Genomic DNA, 18472 nt, shown 5'->3' on the forward strand with positions numbered 1-18472 from the left:
TGGTGAAGTTTAATATTTTTCCTAAGTTCTGCAAGCTATTAACTAAATTTGATCTTTTTTTATTTTTAGTCGAATTATGTTTATTTCCTCATAAACTAATTAATTTATAAATTCAATCAATCTGCGAACCTCAGGGTTTTCGGAATTCCATCATTCTTTGCCTTTTTTTATATCATTTTTTAAAAGCTGAACCGATTTCACAGTATTCGATCACGCGAATGTATAATTCGTCTAACATAAGTCCTACTGTGAAATTAGTTAAGTTTTTAAAAAATGGTATAAAAATAATCAAAGAATCATGGAATTTCGAAATTCCGAAAAAATAATCTGGGAACCGCTGAGGTCCGTAGATTTGATCGAGTTTATAAATTAATTAATTTATGAGTAAACGGAACAGAATCCGACCAGAAATCAAAAGAGATAAGATTCAGGTAATAGATCGAAGAACTTAAGAAAAATATTAAAATTTATCAATGACGTACGAGGAAATTTTATGAATCAAGAGCTCAGAAAATACACTACCCTGTATTGTAGTTGGGATAATCTACTTGCGTATTAAGCAACACCTATTATCAAATACGCATATAAAATTTGAAAACTTTCTTTGTAGTAGATCAAGCACAATAAAATAAAAACCTAATTTTTTCTTAACTTTAAACATTCTGTAAATTCGCTACCGATTGAGATTGGACACACGCTTATATGATTTTTATTGCACTAGAGGATACATACCTCAAATAGCGCCATGCAATCCTAAAACACAGTGTATAATGTTTTTATCGTGAAAGAAAAAATAAAAATAAATAAAAAATATTCCTCACCGTGACAACGTTTACACATTGCCGTGACCAGGATTCGAACCTGGGTTACTACGGCCACAACGTAGGGTCCTAACCACTAGACGATCACGGCTACCGAGGACTTACTGGGAAAATTTCATATGTCACTTACATTTAACGGGATAATATCTATATTACGTAAAGTATTTACACTAATTGCGATAAAATTATCTAATAACCTTGAATAACACAAAACTTTCACTGATTGAACCTAATCTACCTCTGACAATATAAAAGGAGATACGCATAGTTTTTAACGTTCAATAAACGATTTTTCCATCGAAAGTGCCGTTTGAAAATGGAAAATTTGAATATTCGGTTTTCCAAGTATCTGCCTGAAAGTATTCAGCACAATGCAAATTTCAAGTAATCTTTCCGTAGACCTCCAAATTGCTAAACCTTTTCGTTGAAAGGCACTGCGAACAGTTACCTCATCAGGAAACGAATACTTTCCACTATGTATCTCACAATTTCTGCTTCAGAAAACATGTGAAATGAACATAATACAACTCTTTTATTCCTTTTATATTCGACCAAACGTCTACATAGTCGTCAATAATGGTTTGTCGGGCTCGAAGAAAAGGCGTAATGATGTTGAGCAGAAAAACCTTCAATATACAGTGAGTTTAAAGACAAGATGGATTGCATTGGAAATATCGATTCCAATACCGTAGAAACTATTTATATTAATCACTAACACCTACTCTTTCTGATCAATCCAAGATGAATAATTGATTTTGTATTACTACCCCGAAGACGAATGTATGAACGCAAGTTTAGATATACTGAATAAGGGTAATGTAATAAATCTCGTTGCCTCAATTACCAATTACCACGATTTTGGTGGCTTGAAAGCTTTGGTAATAGAAATTTCTGAACCCCATGAAATTACTTAAAAATTGCTAAATTACTAACCTTGTCATGCTTTATGGTAGCCGTACTTTCGTTATTGAGATCGCATTGGAAAAAGCACTAAAAGATGAAGTGCACAAATATTTTATTTAAATTTTGTTTTAATCCTCCTGCCTCCGCCACTGAACTTGCGAAATAAGTGGCGTCACGTTTTTCTACAATTAGAAAATTAAAATCCTGTTTTTATATTTGATCTGGCGTTTAAATTTCCCTTTCCGAGTAATTTGATTTTTTGAAAACATTGAAATCCTTTGGTTCATTGGATGAGTCTTTAAATTATTAAGTTACTTTGTAACCCATGTGCGTGTCATGAGAATTTTAAGCTGAAGCAAGTTTGAAAAAATTCTCAGCTGATACAGGACGTAACTTTTCATCATTGAAATATTTCAGGGGCGATAGTACTCTACAAAATAATTTTAAAAATGCTTATAGACCCATAATCAAAAACACACTATTTTCGATATACAGGGTGGCACATTTTCATTAGTTTTTATAATTTTGTTTTCGTTTAGACTTGTTTTTATTTAAAGAAATTTGGTTAAATGTTGTGAATTGCTTGAGATAATTGGTAACTGAGGCGGATGATTATTTTTCTCTTACTTTACATTTTTAATTGGTATCGACAGGTTTTTTTGCAAATTCTATGAAAACGATGAAAAACACAAAAATACTGCAAGATACCAGAAAACTATACTATTGAAGAAGGAATTTAAATTTGGTGTCAGAATTCATACAAGGTATTCTAAAAAAAGGCCCACAGCATAAAATAATACGTGACCCAAAAAAACTTAACAGCTTGTGTATGGCTACCGACAATTTTATTTTGTAGTAAAAAGTCTGAAAGAAAACATATACGAAATATAAAAAAAATTATTCAAAGAAAAAACAAAATATGAGAAAAAACGCTAAACTTTGTCACTCTGTACATAGAAAATAATCTGTTTTTGACCATGGATCTATTGGCATTTTTTTACTATTATACTATCGCCCCTTGAAATATCTTCACGATGATATGTTACACCCCGTTTATTTGACATTCTCCTAAAATCCATCTGCCTTTGAATATTTATAGCTTACATAAGAAATTTCAGGTCTTTAAGATGAATTTACGCAAGACAAGATGATATGAAATTTAAAAAATTGGGAGTTCCTTTAAACCCTTTTCTCAACTTTGTCCTGACATCCTCGCAGCCTCCGTCCCATACATCATCTCTAAATCTCCTGTTTCGTCAATTAATCTTTGGACCATCGAGTCAGATTGTAACACATAGGCGGATCGTGAAGGATTTATGTTAGTCCTTCTTTGACAAATTTCGACTGTGTTTTTGTGTTCCAGGAAATGGCTACATTGAAGGCACAGAACTAGATGGTTTCCTGAGGGAATTCGTCTCAAGTGCTAACGCCACTGACGTTGGCCCTGAGGTACTGCCTTTTTCTTCTAGAATTAAAATGATTTACAACGTCATTTCAGGCCGTTTCAGACGACATGTTGGTGGAACTAAAAGCCTGTTTCATGGAAGCCTACGACGACAATCAGGATGGAAAAATTGATATCCGCGAGGTACCTTTACTCCATTAAAATTTCCAACAATTCAGTTTTAATACCAAATCTAATAGGATTCAAATTGCATTCAAAATCGATAAGATTCGAACCTTAATTCCTCGATATCCTCCATTTCAGCTGGCACAATTGCTTCCAATGGAAGAGAACTTTTTGCTCCTGTTCCGCTTCGACAATCCGCTCGAGTCCAGCGTCGAATTTATGAAGGTAAAGTGGATTTCTCTACCCTTACATTAAGTTTGAAATTGGTCTTGCTGGGACCGGATTTTAAAGGAACTAGTCGCTCAAATTACACACAAGAAAAATGATAATTCTAGAAGAGTTCCAGCTCACAAATCTTATTTTTATGTTTATGTCCTGTCATGAAAGGAGAAATGACCGTTTTCTTTGAGGTTTAAGGGAGGTGTGCTAATCCTATTACCTCATCAAAACACGCAGTAAAAGAGGGACAAGATAGATTTAGGATGGTATCCTAGGGATTTATTAGGTTTCCTTGCTTTTCTTCTTATTATGTTTCTAAATAAGGTTTTTCAACCACCTACAATAACAGAGAATATTCCAGATTTGGAGAGAATACGACACTGATGGAAGTGGATATATTGAGGCTGACGAATTGAAGGTGAGCGATATAACACTAAACGATTGCTGCTGATTGAAAAATGGGATAAAATCTTTTTTGGAAGGGGGGGGGGGGTGAGTAGAAGGGGTAATGTTATATGTTGTTGATTTCCCAGAACTTCCTGCGGGATTTGCTGAAGGAGGCCAAGAAAATAAATGATGTCTCCGAGGATAAACTGATTGAGTACACTGATACAATGGTTAGTGGCAAGTTTTACATGACAAAACGCTACAAGAATACATAACTTATCATCGAAATTTCAATTCCAGCTCCAGGTATTTGACGCAAACAAGGATGGACGTCTTCAGCTCTCAGAAATGGCCAAGTACGTGTTTAGCCCAGTTATGTGCAATTATATTGACGTTTTCCTATTTTCTAGGCTGCTTCCAGTTAAAGAAAATTTCCTATGCCGACAAGTTTTCAAGGTGACTGCTTTACCATTGCACATACCTGCATTTTGCCTTTCTCCCACATGACTAATTTTATATATTCAAATTTCTATACCTTTTTATATTGCAAGTAGTTTTTTTGTGTTTCATGTTTACACACAATGACCAAGCAATATTTTTTTGTTTATTTATATATGCAAATTGCTAGTAATTGTGTAATATAGGGTGTCCCATTCAGACCGGTTATTTCAAAAATTGAAAAAACGCAATGTTTATTTAAAAAGTTCAGATGTTTTTATTTTAACAAAGTGTAAAGACGTGGAGGTTGTTGGTGGAACACAATGTCCTATAAATAGCCTCCTCGTGACTGATTCCTTTCACGAAATTTTCGTAGTAATCACTCAATTTCATCAATGACGCGTTGAACCTCGTCTTTCAGTTCAGGAATTGTTCTTGGATTATTGGCATACGCCTTCCCCTTCAAAAAGCTCCAAAGAAAAAATCCAACAGCTGCAAGTCGCATGGTCGCGGTGGCCATGCTATATCGCCGCGGCGCGAGGTAACTCTTCCTTGAAATTTTGTCTTGAACAATTCCATTGTTTGTAATGGGACACCCTATAGCAAAAATGCATATGGAAACTATAGAGATCTATAGGTCCACTAAGCTTCTGGCCAAATGAAACGGATAGACTGAATTTTTGGGATGTGGAATACTTTGAACACCAAGACAAGATAAAAAAAATCGATTTTCGTTATCGCTTAGTGGGATTCATTGAGAAGACGTTTCGGAGGGTGGATTAGCAAGACATCTCTTTAGCTAGCTTATACTGGACTCTAACTTTGGCGTGGTATTTGTGGGGAAATGGGCATCTTTAAATTTTTTTTTTAGAAATGCTTTATTTTTAATGTGTGATGAAATCATAGTCTTACACAGGATAATACATAACTAAGCCGCTTAACCCCGGATATGAAAACCCGCCGTTTCTTGTAAATTTTAGTTTGTGCGGGCTCACTTCTTCTTTGTAGATGAGCGATTTCAAGATTCAATTACAGGGCTCAGTGTTCCAAAATAATAATTTGGAAATTTAAGTTTTAAGCCCAAAACTCGTAGCTGCAGTTTATGTGAAGCAAGGAGAAAATGTAGGGTGTTGGATTGTAACGAGAATTACTTTACTTACTTTAGGAAGTTCGGGGAATTTTTAAAGTTTTTCAGTTTTTTGATAAAGAATAGTTCCCTTAAGAATTACAGTTTGACGCATGATGCATTCTGCTCCCAAATTAACGTTGAATTGTCTCTATCAGCTTACTTTACGATCGCTGGCCTATAGCTCACTATAGCTACAACAACCTTCAAAATCAGTTTAAATTAATCAATAAAATTACCAATCAAATTACCAAATCACAAACCCAAACACCAAATAGCTCCCTTGTGGCTGTCTCTCTTTCCGCACTTTTCGAGCACTGCCACGTGAATAATAACCTCATTACCTTCTAGTGGCATAAAGATTTTGATACAGATACAAATTTGAAATATTGCCCATTAGTGCTATTAATTACGTGAATTTGTGTCTGTGCAAATTCATAAATCTGACCTATTTAAAGCTAGTATCTAACCTAGCTGCACGGCTTTATCTATCTATCTGTGTGGCGCTACTTTTAGGAGGGATTCGAAGTAAGTAAAATATGTGTTGTTTGTGTTAAACAGAGATTGTTGGCCTGATAATGAAGTTCCCTATGTACGAGTTGACCGAGGCCAACCATCGCTGTTTTGAGTTACATGTCTTGAAGTTATTCGTTGGGTTCAATTTTTGGTTGAAGATGAGCTGTTGCTTTGAGAAAACATCAAACAAACCATCATAATTTTGATCGTTCATTAAAAAGTTTTTAGCCTGTACTAACTTGTTTGTCACCACTTTTCACTTCTGTGCTTCTGTAGGCGTTCCTGCACTGGCACTGCATGCTTACGTGTAAGCATGCCCTCTTGTAAGTTACGTCATGTGCCTTTGTTCTTAGCCGTTTCCCAAGGAAAAAGTCAGATATCATCTAAAATCTCTGAGAAACGTGATACAGATTTCGAAACCGCAACAAAACTCTAAAATAAACGAGCAGCCTCCGGAGGCCTCTAAAATCAACAAAGTAAAAATAAGCAGGATTCCCTCTTTGGTCCAGTGTAAAGTTTCCCAATCAGTTTTCTCTTCGTGTCTTTGGTGTAAAATCGAAGTTTCAATTAAACTGATATCGCGAACCTTAACGGGTTTCCAGTTTTTCCTTTTCTCTTGTTATCTTGATTTTAATTCAATTTATTCTCTTCCATTTCCTGTAGGGCGCTACGAAGCTTACTAAGGACGACATCGAACGAGTATTTGCACTTTATGACAGGGTAAAAAGTCAGATTTATGCAGACAAAAACATGTTATTTATAACATGTAATTTGCAGGATAACAATGGTACAATAGAAAACGAGGAGCTGAGAGGATTCCTGAAAGACCTATTAGAACTCGTTAAAAAGGTGGGTAGTCTAGGCGTAACTGGCAAAAAATAAATCGTAAATCTGAAAATTTCCCTGAAAAAAAATATTCAGGAGTTTTTGAATAACCTGAGAGGATCTTGAGACTCTTTTACCAAATTTTCAGGTTTTTAAGTTGATTTTGAGTCTTGATTTTTGTATTGGGTGCATACATTTTGGTTTCAATCGTAATTCTTTTAAATTGCTAAAACTCGATTTTTTACTATGCAATACCCTGTATATTATTGAGATTTTTGAGTCTACTAATCACATGGAACGTTTCCCTATGGCTGGTTTTTTCGAATAAATATTTAAGGCACTGCAATTTACCTTTCTCATATCAAACTTCCAGTATAGTGAGATTTTTAAGGTGTCGAGACTCATGAGAACCGAAATGTAATCCGTTAGAAACTCTTCAATTTCTCTTATGCCTCTAATATATATTTCTGAGTCTACTGCGCTGAGTCACCTCCCTCCCCCCTTTTCTAGTACCTTCAAACAATTTTCAATTCTCGAAAATGAGCTAAATGTTCCACTATTTCCTCTGATGTCTTTTGCCTTGCTTTTCAAATCTTTTAACTACTTATAGCCCTCGCGTCTAGTAAACCTTTTTACTCACTTTAGATGTCCTTTATGCCTCTTTAAGCTTCAAATCGCCCTCATGTGTCTCTTTTAAAATCATAGGCGCTCTTAATCCGATGCTCATGAGACACAAGGGACCTTTTATTAGGTTTTATTGATGTGAATTTTAAACTCTTTTACGTGGTCTGCAAAGTCGCTTTGGTTCCTTTTTCGCGATTAAGAAAATCCTTTTTCGATAAGGAAGTCCCTAATTTAATTTCTAAGTCTAACGACTTTCAAATGATTTATGGGTCAAGGAGCAGTGCAGTGATCAATAATTTTCAAATTTTACCGGGGATATCTCAGGAACCTTTGGAGCAACAGAGAAATTGTCAATAGGGCTTTCTATGCTCCCGCTTTGCACCATCTATTTTGGTTTTTGAGAGATGCGGGTACCTTGGTACCTATTTTTTGCCACTCTTCAAAATTTGAACGTCAATATCTCAGGAAGACGTAAAGTACCTACCCTCGGAAATATTTGAAATTTAATTCTTGATGAATCAATTCTAATTTTTTTGTAATTATCCAGGATACTTAAGGACTACATGAACAAGCTTAAATTGAAAGGGTAACTAGGTTTTTTAATTTCCTTGAATATTACTCCAAGGAAGTTTTAGTTTGCGGGTCCAATAATGCCGTTGAAAAGACAGTCACTTGCGTCACTGCTTCATAAGAACCTGAGAAGTTGCCGTATTTGTGCACATGGCGTTGGTCACGATACATAAGACCGTAGTCCCGAACCATTGGATTACTTGAACAGTAGTGTTTTCTGCAGGATTATGACGCTCAAGATCTCCAAGATTTCGAAGAAACCATCCTTAGAGGTGTGGATTACAACCAAGACGGCAAAATCAACAAAAAAGAACTGACCATGATCCTCCTGGCCATTGCGAAGCACAATCAAGAAGAAGAGCCCGCCGCATAAGCTACTGAGAAGGCCGAACTCTAGTACTAAGGTTTTAAAGTTGCCAATTTATCGACGTTACTATAGCACAAATTGTTTGAAAGTTAAGTGGTTTTTTTGTATTAGAAACTAAGTCAAGAAGCATCATTAAGGTCATCATCGGGCTGCCTTTGAAGCCGAAGGAGGCCTGCGCTTCTTTTTATATAGAGAAACATATCTTTTGAACTCGAAAGAAGGCAGTGAATTTCGAAGAAATGAACAGGCCTTGGTAGCTCAGAAGGCATAGTTTACGTGTAGAAAAACTACTAAATGTTAGAATATAAACACCAGTTTGAAACACCAATCTCGAAGATATTATTTATTGTTATATAGAAGAATATTTGGATTGAAACCTTATTAAGTGAGTGAGATGATTTTTTAACTTGAAATAGTCATGTCTGGCAGGTCAGCAACTTGATCAGGAATGTAATAAACCTAAGATCTAATGTTCCTTCTATAATGTAAAAATCCTTACTTCAATCTCAAGCTAATAAACGTTATTATATTCCCTTTATTCTAGGATAAGACTCATATAGCTTCTCTCGTTGCTATCACCATAAAAGACTTACTCTCTGTATTTGTTAAGGTCAATGTTATTAAATCTAATATATTTTCACAATCACTAATGTACTAATAAATTATTTATTTCCTATACAGTGTGTACACGAAGTGTGGAATAAATTCATTTTCTAGGTCTGGAATTAAAATAATGAAAAATGCTTGGACACTTCGACTTTGGTTCAAAATTACACATATTTCGCTTAGATAAAATCAGCCGTGACGTCGTAATTTATCAAGATATGACATCAGTGTTAAATTTTTTTAATGGATTTTGATCATTTCACGCGAAAGGGTGCACTTTTTTACGCACAGGACATACATTTTTCATTATGTTGCATAACAAATGTTTTGATAAATCTAAAAAAAAAATGTTTCTTGCTTTACCTAACTGTAATACAGACATCCACTAAATGGATCGGGGTAGTCTTTGTTAAGTTTATATCCTGTACATAAGAAAGTGTGCCCTTTCGCAAAAAGTTATCAAAAACCATTAAAAAAATTTAACACTGATGTCATATCTGGAACAATGATGACGTCACGGCTAATTTTATCTAAGTGAAATATGTGGAATTTTGAACCAAAGTCGAAGTGTCCAAGCATTTTCCATTATTTTAATTCCACACCGAGAAAATGAATTTATTCCATGTTTTGTGCACACACTGTATAATTACTTACTAAGACTTAATATAGTTATATTTTTGTTGAAGAATATGCTGATTTATTTTTGTATCATATGACTGTTGTGCACAAATGTATACTTACGTCTTACTCTCAAGGAAATCGGATTAAGTGTTGATTTTTTAATTTACTTTCAAGTATTTTCACACAAGTTCCAAATATAGCTTTGTCTTATTATACAGGGTGTAACCTATCATCATGAAAATATTTCAGTTGACAATAGTACTTTGCAAAATAATAAAGACCCATGATCAAAAACGTATTATTCTCGATATACAGGGTGGCAAGATTTCACATTTTTTCTCGTATTTTTCGAGGACATTTGCAATAGTTTTAACAATTTTATTTTCGTTGAGATTCATTTCTATTTTTTTTTAAATTATTAAATATCACGAGTTGTTTCAGATAGCTGATGACTGAACCGGATGATTATTTTTCCCTTACTCCCTTTACCTTTTTAATTTCTAGCCATAGATATTTTTGCAAATTTTACGAAAATGGGGAAAGAAACGGAAATACTGTAAGAGACCAAAAAGCTAAAGAATGTAAATTTGATATCAAAATTCATACGGGACGTTCCAAGAAAGATACAAAGCATAAAATAATACATGGTTCAAAAAACATAACACCGTGTATATGTCTACTGATAATTTTGACATTTTATTATAGAAGGTCTTAAAGAAAATAGGTCTACGATGTGTCAAAAATTTGATTACAGGAGAAAAACACAAAATATGAAAGAAAACGTGAAACTTTACCACCCCGTATATCGAGAATGGTGAATTTTTGACCATGGATCTATTAGCATTTTTTTATTATTTCGCAGAAAACTGTTACCCCATGAAATATCTCCATATGATATGTTGCACCCTGTAGAGTTTCCTAATATAGATAAATTTCTTAAGCCTGCTCATATTTTCTAGGGAATTTGTAGAAGCTGCTTGAAGATATATAGATGTAAGCAAGCTGTCCATGAAGTTACTATTCACAAACTCGAATTTAGCTCTAAAAGTGTTAACAAACTTTCAAGACTTATTTCCATTCATATCAGAAATTGAAGAAAGTAGCAGCAGAGTTGTTCGTATTTAATAAAAAAAAAACTCATTGATTTTATATTAAGTTATAAAATTAAACGACTGCAAATGCATCTTCTAGTTTAATTTCTTCACCGAAAAGCCGAAATTCAATCTATAACATCTAATTCGTTATGCAGATCTATTATGTGATGACTTATATCTCATTCACAAATTAATTATAATTTTCCACTCGCTCTACTTTTTCCACTTTGTGTCCGCATCTGTTGCAAATCTGCTTCTCCACTTTCAGATCGTTGATGGTCAAGTTCATCTGGTGGTCTACAGATTTGGAGCGGTTGTGGCGAATCGGGGACACCTCCAAGTTGTCTCTTTGCGGAGAGTGGGAGCCGCTTGTATTGTCGTTTTCTGGAATTCCAAATTGGAATAATGGAGGTTTTTGCTGAAATATTAATGGGAATGTGTGGACTAGAGAAGAAGCATTTGAAGAAAAATTGTCCTAAAGGGCAAGGCCCTTCAGACCGAGGAATACGACTGTGTATTCCAAAGTAGGAAATGAAAGTGGACTGAAATTTGAAGGAAAACCATTGAAGCCTATAGGTAACGATTGGAATTATTAAGCAAATTACCCTAATAAGGAATTCCCTCCCTCCTTCAGAAATCCGTACAGAACTGAGGATTTTTAGATGTTACTACTTCCTATGAATTTTGTGACCATTTCAAGGCAAAAATTCGGATTTCTGTGTAGAAAAATGGATGAAATGCAACATGCTCTAAAATGGTATTTCTTTACTTGGAGGTAATAAAGATATTATTTTTAAAGTAAATAAGATACTCCAAGATTTCAATGCAGACTATTAAAACCTAAGTAATCCACTGAAAAAACCAAAAATTCATTTTATCACTTTTGTCCTTTATTCGTTCAGATCTAATTTTCAAATAACATTCAGGCATTCAAATATCCACGTCGGTTTTTTGCAAATTCACCATGCTTAACATCCTTCCATCCGCAATAACTCCACTAAAGCAAATTTTCAAAGTTTGAGCCCTAGCAATCCTCCATTAACCTTAGAAAGGTTACACACACACACATTCAAAATTAAACCAAAAATGAATACTCCACCCCAAATCCTCTCTCAAATTTGAAGGAAGTTTCTACATAACTACTAAACAGAATGACCTATATACATCTGGAGTTGATGTAACTGTACCTGAACCACTACTAGTCTTCTCGTCTGGTTCTGCTGAATCCTCCACCACAGGCAGGTTATTGCTCCCACTCTTCTGCGTTGGAGACGTCTCTATTCCATGGAACAAGTCCAAACGAGAGTCCAAAGAGAACTGTTTTCCAGACATGAGAATGCCTTTAATTCTCCTCCTCATGGCTGAAAACGTGCTAAATTTGATTCATGAAGGTATTAAGCGAAGCAAAAATACCAGGGCTGTCTTGAGCGTCCTTTCTCAACTTGATGGTTTTCGTAAACTGCTCCAGGACATCTCCTTGGTCGTAGATGGCAGCAAATGACGCGTTTACGATTTTTGGAGACATGGGAACATTGGATAGAAGCAAACTGGACCCGAAGTTCTCGTTTTTTTCTTTAATTTCTAGCAGAGAGATGAATAAAATATTCATGTGAAGTCTTCAAATTCACCACCGAGACTAACGAGGAGAAAATCGGTTTACCACTAACTACATAGGAAATTATAACTAAAGACAAACTGATGAAATTAAAAATAAATTTAATATAAAAAACACAAATTTCTATGAAAATTCAGCAATATCTTGAGCTCTCCATATGGCAGCAATTTGTCGTCTTTGATACCCATTGAGGTATTTATCCCCCAAATTTTAACCCCCATTTATCGCCTTAACTGGGCAAATATGTTGGTCTCAATAGACATAACGAAAATTAAAGCATAATACGAAACTCATTTCTTTTTCATACCTCCTAGGGGCACTTTGGCCCTCCTCAAGTACTTCTCCCTCTCCTGCAAAATTTCATTAGCCACTCTCACGATCTCTTTCCAATCTTTCACTATGTCATCAAGAGTGCTCCTGGGAGAAGACACAGTAAACCGAATTACATATTTTCCCTTCAGATTTGCTGGCACACAATGGATGTTTCCCCTTGAATTTAGCCTAAAAACCAGTCATCAAAGGCTTTATAACAGAAATTCTAAATACCTTTTGCAAAGGGTTTCTGTGATGAAATTATCCCCCACCAGCCTGAAGACGACCAAACCAAGATATCTTTTTGCAGGAATTTCGAATCTAGGGTCACCCCTTACGAAAGATTCGAATTTTTCAGCTAAAACAACCCCTTTCCTGATATGCTCCTGCAGCCCTGCTATTCCATAATTGCGGATGACAAACCAGAGCTTGAGGGAACGAAAGCGTTTGCTCAAGGGGATTTGCCAGTGCTGAATTAAAGATCGAAATATATATTTTTTAAAGGCATTTCACAGGGGTATTTACCATGTAATCGATTGCTAGACCTGAAGGGAAATTGGCGAATTAATAATATAGCAAAATTGGTTTGCATAGTTACCTGAATACTCATGAGTAAGATACAAGGGGTTGACGTTGAATGCTCCATGCAAAGCGCTGCTATTTTTCACCCTGGAAATTTGTAAATTGTGATGCAATAACTTTTCTTGGATGTCCTTCTCATTATTACCACATGGCGGTACAGTCAAAATGTACCAACAACCATTTCGAAGGATTAAACGCAATGGAATTGGCTTTTTCTACGCCCTTGAGCCACGTTCGGTACTCTGGACATATAAAGGAAGATCCTGCGTAAGCTGCATCTACATGGCACCACAGTAGTTCGTTGTAGCAGACATCAGCGACTTCTTCCAGGTTATCGAATGCGCAGGAACCAGTTGTACCCAAAGTAGCGCAAACCTGGGAAAAATTAGAACCATCAGAGGAAAAAGAGCTAAAAAATTGAAAAGTTAAATATGTCCACAATTGTAAGAGACATGAAGTGAAGTCTCATTTGGAAGGAAGTTCAGGCATATAGGAAAATGAAAATATATAGGGTGTTAAAAAAAATGTGCCAAACTTAAGAAGGTTGTAGGGGATCTTGCGGTAAATAATTTTTGCTTAAGAATCCCAGGTTTTTAGTAGGTATGCGCTTCCGTGAACCTCACAGTACTCATTCACCAGAACAGCAGGTCGGGTGTTCTTTTGAAGATTTTCCGCGTGAAAAAATAACATTACTTAAATATCTGAAAATGTTTTAATATTAATTTATCTTCCAGTACAAACTTTTCGAGGCTCCCCTGTATCCAGACAGCTCCACTCTAGACTCTTCCCGTTTTCTAAGAACCATCTATATGGGGAATTTATTTCCAAAGGGGATTACCGCTGGTATCTATCTGAAAGTTTCCCCAGAAATAAATAATTGGTCAAATCTCCTTAGAGTGATTGAGCTGGCCGAGGATTTAAATCCCTTGTTTGTAATTAATGCTGCCGCTTGATTTGTTCCGATGACTTATATTCCCTTCCATCAGATAAAAGCCTTCTGGACCTCGAGATAAATTACATTTCCCTCAAAGAAAACTTACCCAAAAAGGTATTAATCCAGCCTCGCGATCTTGCATGATGACTTTCAGCAGCTTGTCACCTCTCATGGAGAAGTTTTCGTCGCACTCTATATAGCGCAAAGTGACCAGCCCTATCAGGGCTGCCTTTTCCACACTAAAGATGAGTTTTTAATTTGGATTTATGGGTTATAATAAATGCAAACCTGGAATGTGCCTGGTCTGAGCAATAAGCCACTAACTTGCCGTTTATCTCGTGCTTGCTTGCATCTGGATAGAGGTCTTCATACATTTTTATTGCCACAAATCTCCCTGCCAACAGGCTTATTAGCGTGCATTCACTGGCAGTAGTCTATGGAGAAAAAAATTATGTAAAAATTATTGTTTTATACTGACTTATTAGTACCTGAATTACACCTCCACCATCACCGCCTTTGCGATGCAAAAATTCCTCAGGCAAACCAATCATTTTCCCTAGCCAATTCATAACCACCATTTCGAGTTCAGTGCAAACAGGGCTGGATGCCTAAAATGTACTTTCAAGCAGTAATTTGGAGGGTAAACAATAACTTACCCAAGTAAACCCCAAGCAGTTAATGGCGTTACTCAACATCTCTCCCAACATAGAGGGATAGCTGTTGAGTGCGGGAAAGTAGGCGTGCATATGCGGACTTTGCCAATGAGTTACTCCAGGCATTATTACTTTTTCCACATCCTTGAAGATGGAGTCCCAGGACTCGCCCTTGACGGGGGCCGAATCCGGGATTAGATCCCGGATGAAACCTGGCTTCTTGTCGGGGAATACGCGACGATCCCGGATATTTTCGAGGTAATCTGCTATGTAGTCGATTAGCTCTTTACCTTGATTTAAATTGAATAAGCCCATAGATAATATTATAGTAAAAATGTTGATTTATTTTTCAAAATTTTTCAAATTTAGTTTTAAAAGTGTGAATATGGTAATTTTCTTGACTTGATGGTGAATGATAAATAATCGAAAAATAATATGGAGTTTTCTAGAGCTATAAGCATTGTACATGATATCTTATTATAACGAGATTCTAACAAGACTATAGTAACATTTGCTAACATATTTTTAATATAGATACTTTATATTTTTGGAGTGTTTTCCGTCTTCTCACAAGACAATAATTCTAATTGGGGCATTCCACTGTTCTTTTAAACAATGGAAAAAGGGATGGTATTTTACGATTTAGTGGAAGGATGAGACCTACGGAAACTAAAGAAAAGATAAAAATCTAATATATTTTCAAAGTCTTTAAATAATTTCTAAGATGAATTTCCAGGCTTCGTGAACAGTCCCCGATGTTTTGGAAATAGTCTTCTACATATAAAAAAATTTAATAAACAATTGTAAAAGTAAAAATAATCATTCTTAATCACTTTTTTTGTTGGAAGAGGAAAAGGTTTCTCGATTTGATTATGAATGCGATTTCTAAGAGACATAATTTTAAATTTGAAAGAGTCGTTGGAGTAATCGTCATTATACACAGTGTCATTTTTATAATATGCTCCGTCATGCACAGTCGATCAGCTCTTTATCTTAATTTAAACGAAAAAGTTTATGTAAATAGCGGTAATCATACAATATGCTACTTTTTAATAAAAACCTATGCCTGAAAATGGGGAAATTAGTTTTTTTTTGATTTGATGGTGAATGTAATTTATATGAAGAAAATATTAAGCTTGGAAGAGTTGTTGAAATCCGTATTATACAGTGTGCTCTTTGTAACATTGTAGTACAGGGTCTATACACGGTTCGTCAGCATGTAGTTAAACAAAAATTGCAGTGGGAACATTTAAGTTGGAAGTTAAATGAAAATATGCATAAAAAATACAGAAGATTATAATATTGGTTAAATGAAGATTTGTACCAACGTAACAAGCAAAGAAGAAACTGAGACCATGATCCTAAGTTTCAATAGATATTAAAGTTGTCTTAGATGAAAATCTAATACCTACAATATTCCCTAGATAATTTGGAAATAAAATTGTGCCAACATCAGCCAGCGTTGCTGTGTAAATCTGGATCAACAGACCCATAAACGTCAATTCTGAAATCGAGTAAGTGTTCAATAATATGGAAATCGAGTCTTATGTTTCACGTCTTTTATATTATGTTTAAATGTGTGTGAATTTTATTTCCTGACGCGAGCAATTGTAAAAGCAATTTCGTGATCTATGAATTATCAATGGTAATACGTTTCCGCCTTAAAATTTAAATAAACTCATTACAGAACCAAATAAAAGCCCTTCAATAAGAGGACACTAGAAGTGGAATTTTATTGATTTTTCCTTCACTGCACGCTAATAATAATTAACCAATATTGCAGATCAGAATAAACCTTGAACTCGGCTTGTAATAAATTAAATTACGATAATTAGGATTTAATAAAAGGAAGTACTGATAAAAGATATATTTACCATTGGAAATTTTCCAAATAATTTCTATGAAAATTTAAGAAAATTAATTTTACCTCCATATTTCCAAACATCTAAAAAAGCTTTAATCGTTACTAAAATTAAAAGGATCTTATCCCAGTAATTCTATTCAGGGTGATGAGCGCTGGAGGGGGGGTTAGACTATACGTAGGAACTGAATTGATAAGAGTACGTATAGTATTCAGATTATAGATTGGAAAACTTAGTTGCAACCTTAAAAGATTATAGAACAATACTTTCAGTAATTCAACGGTACCATTACTGAACTTGGAACCATAAGAGAACTAAGTACTTATTTGAATCAAATATCTGCCGATGGTATGAATGGCTAACTTTTTCAGTTTTAGATATTGCCTCAGGATCAATTTCAATGACATGGAAAAAAATAAGAAATCTATGTTATAATAGAGTAAACAACTTGTATATACAGGGTGTTTCAAAATTGCACAGCTCTATTTGAATACGGTCGGTTATACGAAAGTTCTACTATTCTACCGCCCTAGCATCAAAATCCGTTCAGTTTTTAAAAAATGGTTCAAAAACAATTAAAAAATACTTGAATTCCAAAATTCCAAAAAAAAACAAAAATCCTAGAACCAGTAGTTTTGATTGAATTTATAAATTAATTAATTTTTGAGAAAAGTGAACAGAATTCGACTAAAAATTAAGATAGATAAAATTTAACTAATAGATTGAAGAACTTAAGAAAAATATTAAAATTCACCAGTAGCGTACCAGCGATTTTTGTTAAAGGATTTTAGGAATTGGACCTCAAAAAATTCACTACTCTGTATAGTAATTGGAGGCAATCTACTCTCGTATTAAGTAGTACCTATTATGCAATACACATATAAGATTTGAAAGCTCTATCTGAAGTAGATCAAGCAGAATAAAATAAAAATAAATTTTTTTCTTAACTTTTAACACCTTGTACTTCGTTACCGATCGAGATCGGGTACATGCTGACATGAACTTTTTTCTTAATTTTATGCTAGAGAATACATACATCAAATAGTGCCGTACGATTCTGAAACACCCTGCATAACATATTTATAGAAACTGTATTAGCGTTATGTCTTACCTTGTATTCGAAATTCTTCGCTGTTCATTCTTCCTGCAACAAAAACATAAATTATGTCTAATAGAGGCAGAAACCGATTTGCAGGAGAGCTCTCACCAAAGACTACAACAGAAGGGAGGTTTTTTTACAAAAACATACAACAGAAATTTGATCCCGTAAACTGATATCGCACCTCTGTGGTTCTTTTTTATATTAGTTAAATTAAGGTAATCCAATTTATAGTGACATAGTCTGGATTAAATCCAATCAATTCAAGTCATGAAAAACAACAGGAAAGGAAATATTTGTGAGGCGGAAATTGAGCTAAAAAATTAATTAGCAAATGAGTCCGTAAATAAGAAGTTTTCAAGGTCAAAAACGGTTAAAATTCGATGAAAAATAGTGTAAAATATTACCTAAAATAGTTGGAAGTTAAAGGGTGAAAACAGGGCACAACACAGCAGAGTTGAATCACTGAAGCCAAATAGCTAACTGAAAGAAGCAACAAGTTGCGCTAACACGCTCTTATATAAGGCTTCCTCCTGCCCATGGAGCCCCCTGCTAACAAGCTTTTTTGTATCTCAAATCTATATAATTTAGGACGACTCGGAAATAATGCTTCCAATTTGATTGGAACACATATAATTGGAAAAAACGATGTATCTGAAGCGTAATTCATACAAAAAAGGTTTGCTAAAATGCCCTTAGACATGAAAGTGAACCTCCTCATTGCTGAA

General features: G+C 34.8%; 2 protein-coding genes and 1 non-coding gene across 6 annotated transcripts in view; 1 reads left to right on the top strand and 2 right to left on the bottom strand.

Moving 5' to 3' along the window:
* Cbp53E (Calbindin 53E) overlaps nucleotides 1–9118 on the top strand; it is a 61578-nt gene extending 52460 nt beyond the window's left edge. The window contains exons 5-15 of one of the 3 annotated variants that reach the window (XM_066406692.1): nucleotides 3088–3173; nucleotides 3223–3312; nucleotides 3433–3519; nucleotides 3875–3931; nucleotides 4047–4130; nucleotides 4201–4256; nucleotides 4311–4356; nucleotides 5981–5992; nucleotides 6644–6700; nucleotides 6758–6829; nucleotides 8223–9117. In XM_066406692.1, the coding sequence (XP_066262789.1) occupies nucleotides 3088–3173; nucleotides 3223–3312; nucleotides 3433–3519; nucleotides 3875–3931; nucleotides 4047–4130; nucleotides 4201–4256; nucleotides 4311–4356; nucleotides 5981–5992; nucleotides 6644–6700; nucleotides 6758–6829; nucleotides 8223–8372 (797 nt within the window). In that variant the 3' untranslated portion in view covers nucleotides 8373–9117. Of the gene's footprint in view, nucleotides 1–3087; nucleotides 3174–3222; nucleotides 3313–3432; nucleotides 3520–3874; nucleotides 3932–4046; nucleotides 4131–4200; nucleotides 4257–4310; nucleotides 4357–5980; nucleotides 5993–6643; nucleotides 6701–6757; nucleotides 6830–8222 lie in introns of all 3 variants that reach the window. The other 2 variants (XM_066406693.1, XM_066406694.1) reach the window with 2 other exon arrangements.
* Nucleotides 841–912, bottom strand: TRNAH-GUG (transfer RNA histidin (anticodon GUG)). The gene has a single exon. It is a non-coding gene; the product is annotated as a tRNA-His (tRNA).
* Nucleotides 9119–10491: 1373 nt separating the features above from the next.
* On the bottom strand, nucleotides 10492–18219 carry Hdc (histidine decarboxylase). Of its 2 annotated transcripts, none has more exons than XM_066406684.1 (14): nucleotides 18152–18219; nucleotides 17757–17789; nucleotides 14787–15073; nucleotides 14619–14738; nucleotides 14419–14564; nucleotides 14237–14369; nucleotides 13342–13571; nucleotides 13213–13283; nucleotides 13140–13159; nucleotides 12849–13084; nucleotides 12610–12803; nucleotides 12101–12268; nucleotides 11875–12048; nucleotides 10492–11071 (listed from the first exon to the last, which is right to left on the bottom strand). In XM_066406684.1, exons 2-14 carry the CDS (start codon nucleotides 17782–17784, stop codon nucleotides 10878–10880), a joined length of 2001 nt encoding a protein of 666 aa, XP_066262781.1. In that variant the 5' UTR covers nucleotides 17785–17789; nucleotides 18152–18219; the 3' UTR covers nucleotides 10492–10877. The 2 variants fall into 2 exon arrangements, with proteins under 2 accessions (XP_066262781.1, XP_066262782.1); XM_066406685.1 differs by lacking the exon at nucleotides 18152–18219 and adding an exon at nucleotides 17853–17870.
* Nucleotides 18220–18472: the final 253 nt, after the last annotated feature.

Source organism: Euwallacea similis, chromosome 3, assembly GCF_039881205.1.
Source record: "Euwallacea similis isolate ESF13 chromosome 3, ESF131.1, whole genome shotgun sequence".
Lineage (NCBI taxonomy): Eukaryota > Metazoa > Arthropoda > Insecta > Coleoptera > Curculionidae > Euwallacea > Euwallacea similis.

Coding starts and splice junctions, on each gene's coding strand:
- Hdc (XM_066406684.1), bottom strand. CDS start 17,784: ATGAACAGCGAAGAATTTCGAATACAAG. Junction 12,269..12,609: donor GGCCAAAGTGCCCCTAGGAG/GTATGAAAAAGA, acceptor TCTCTCTGCTAG/AAATTAAAGAAAAAAACGAG. Junction 12,049..12,100: donor GGACGCTCAAGACAGCCCTG/GTATTTTTGCTT, acceptor GCACGTTTTCAG/CCATGAGGAGGAGAATTAAA.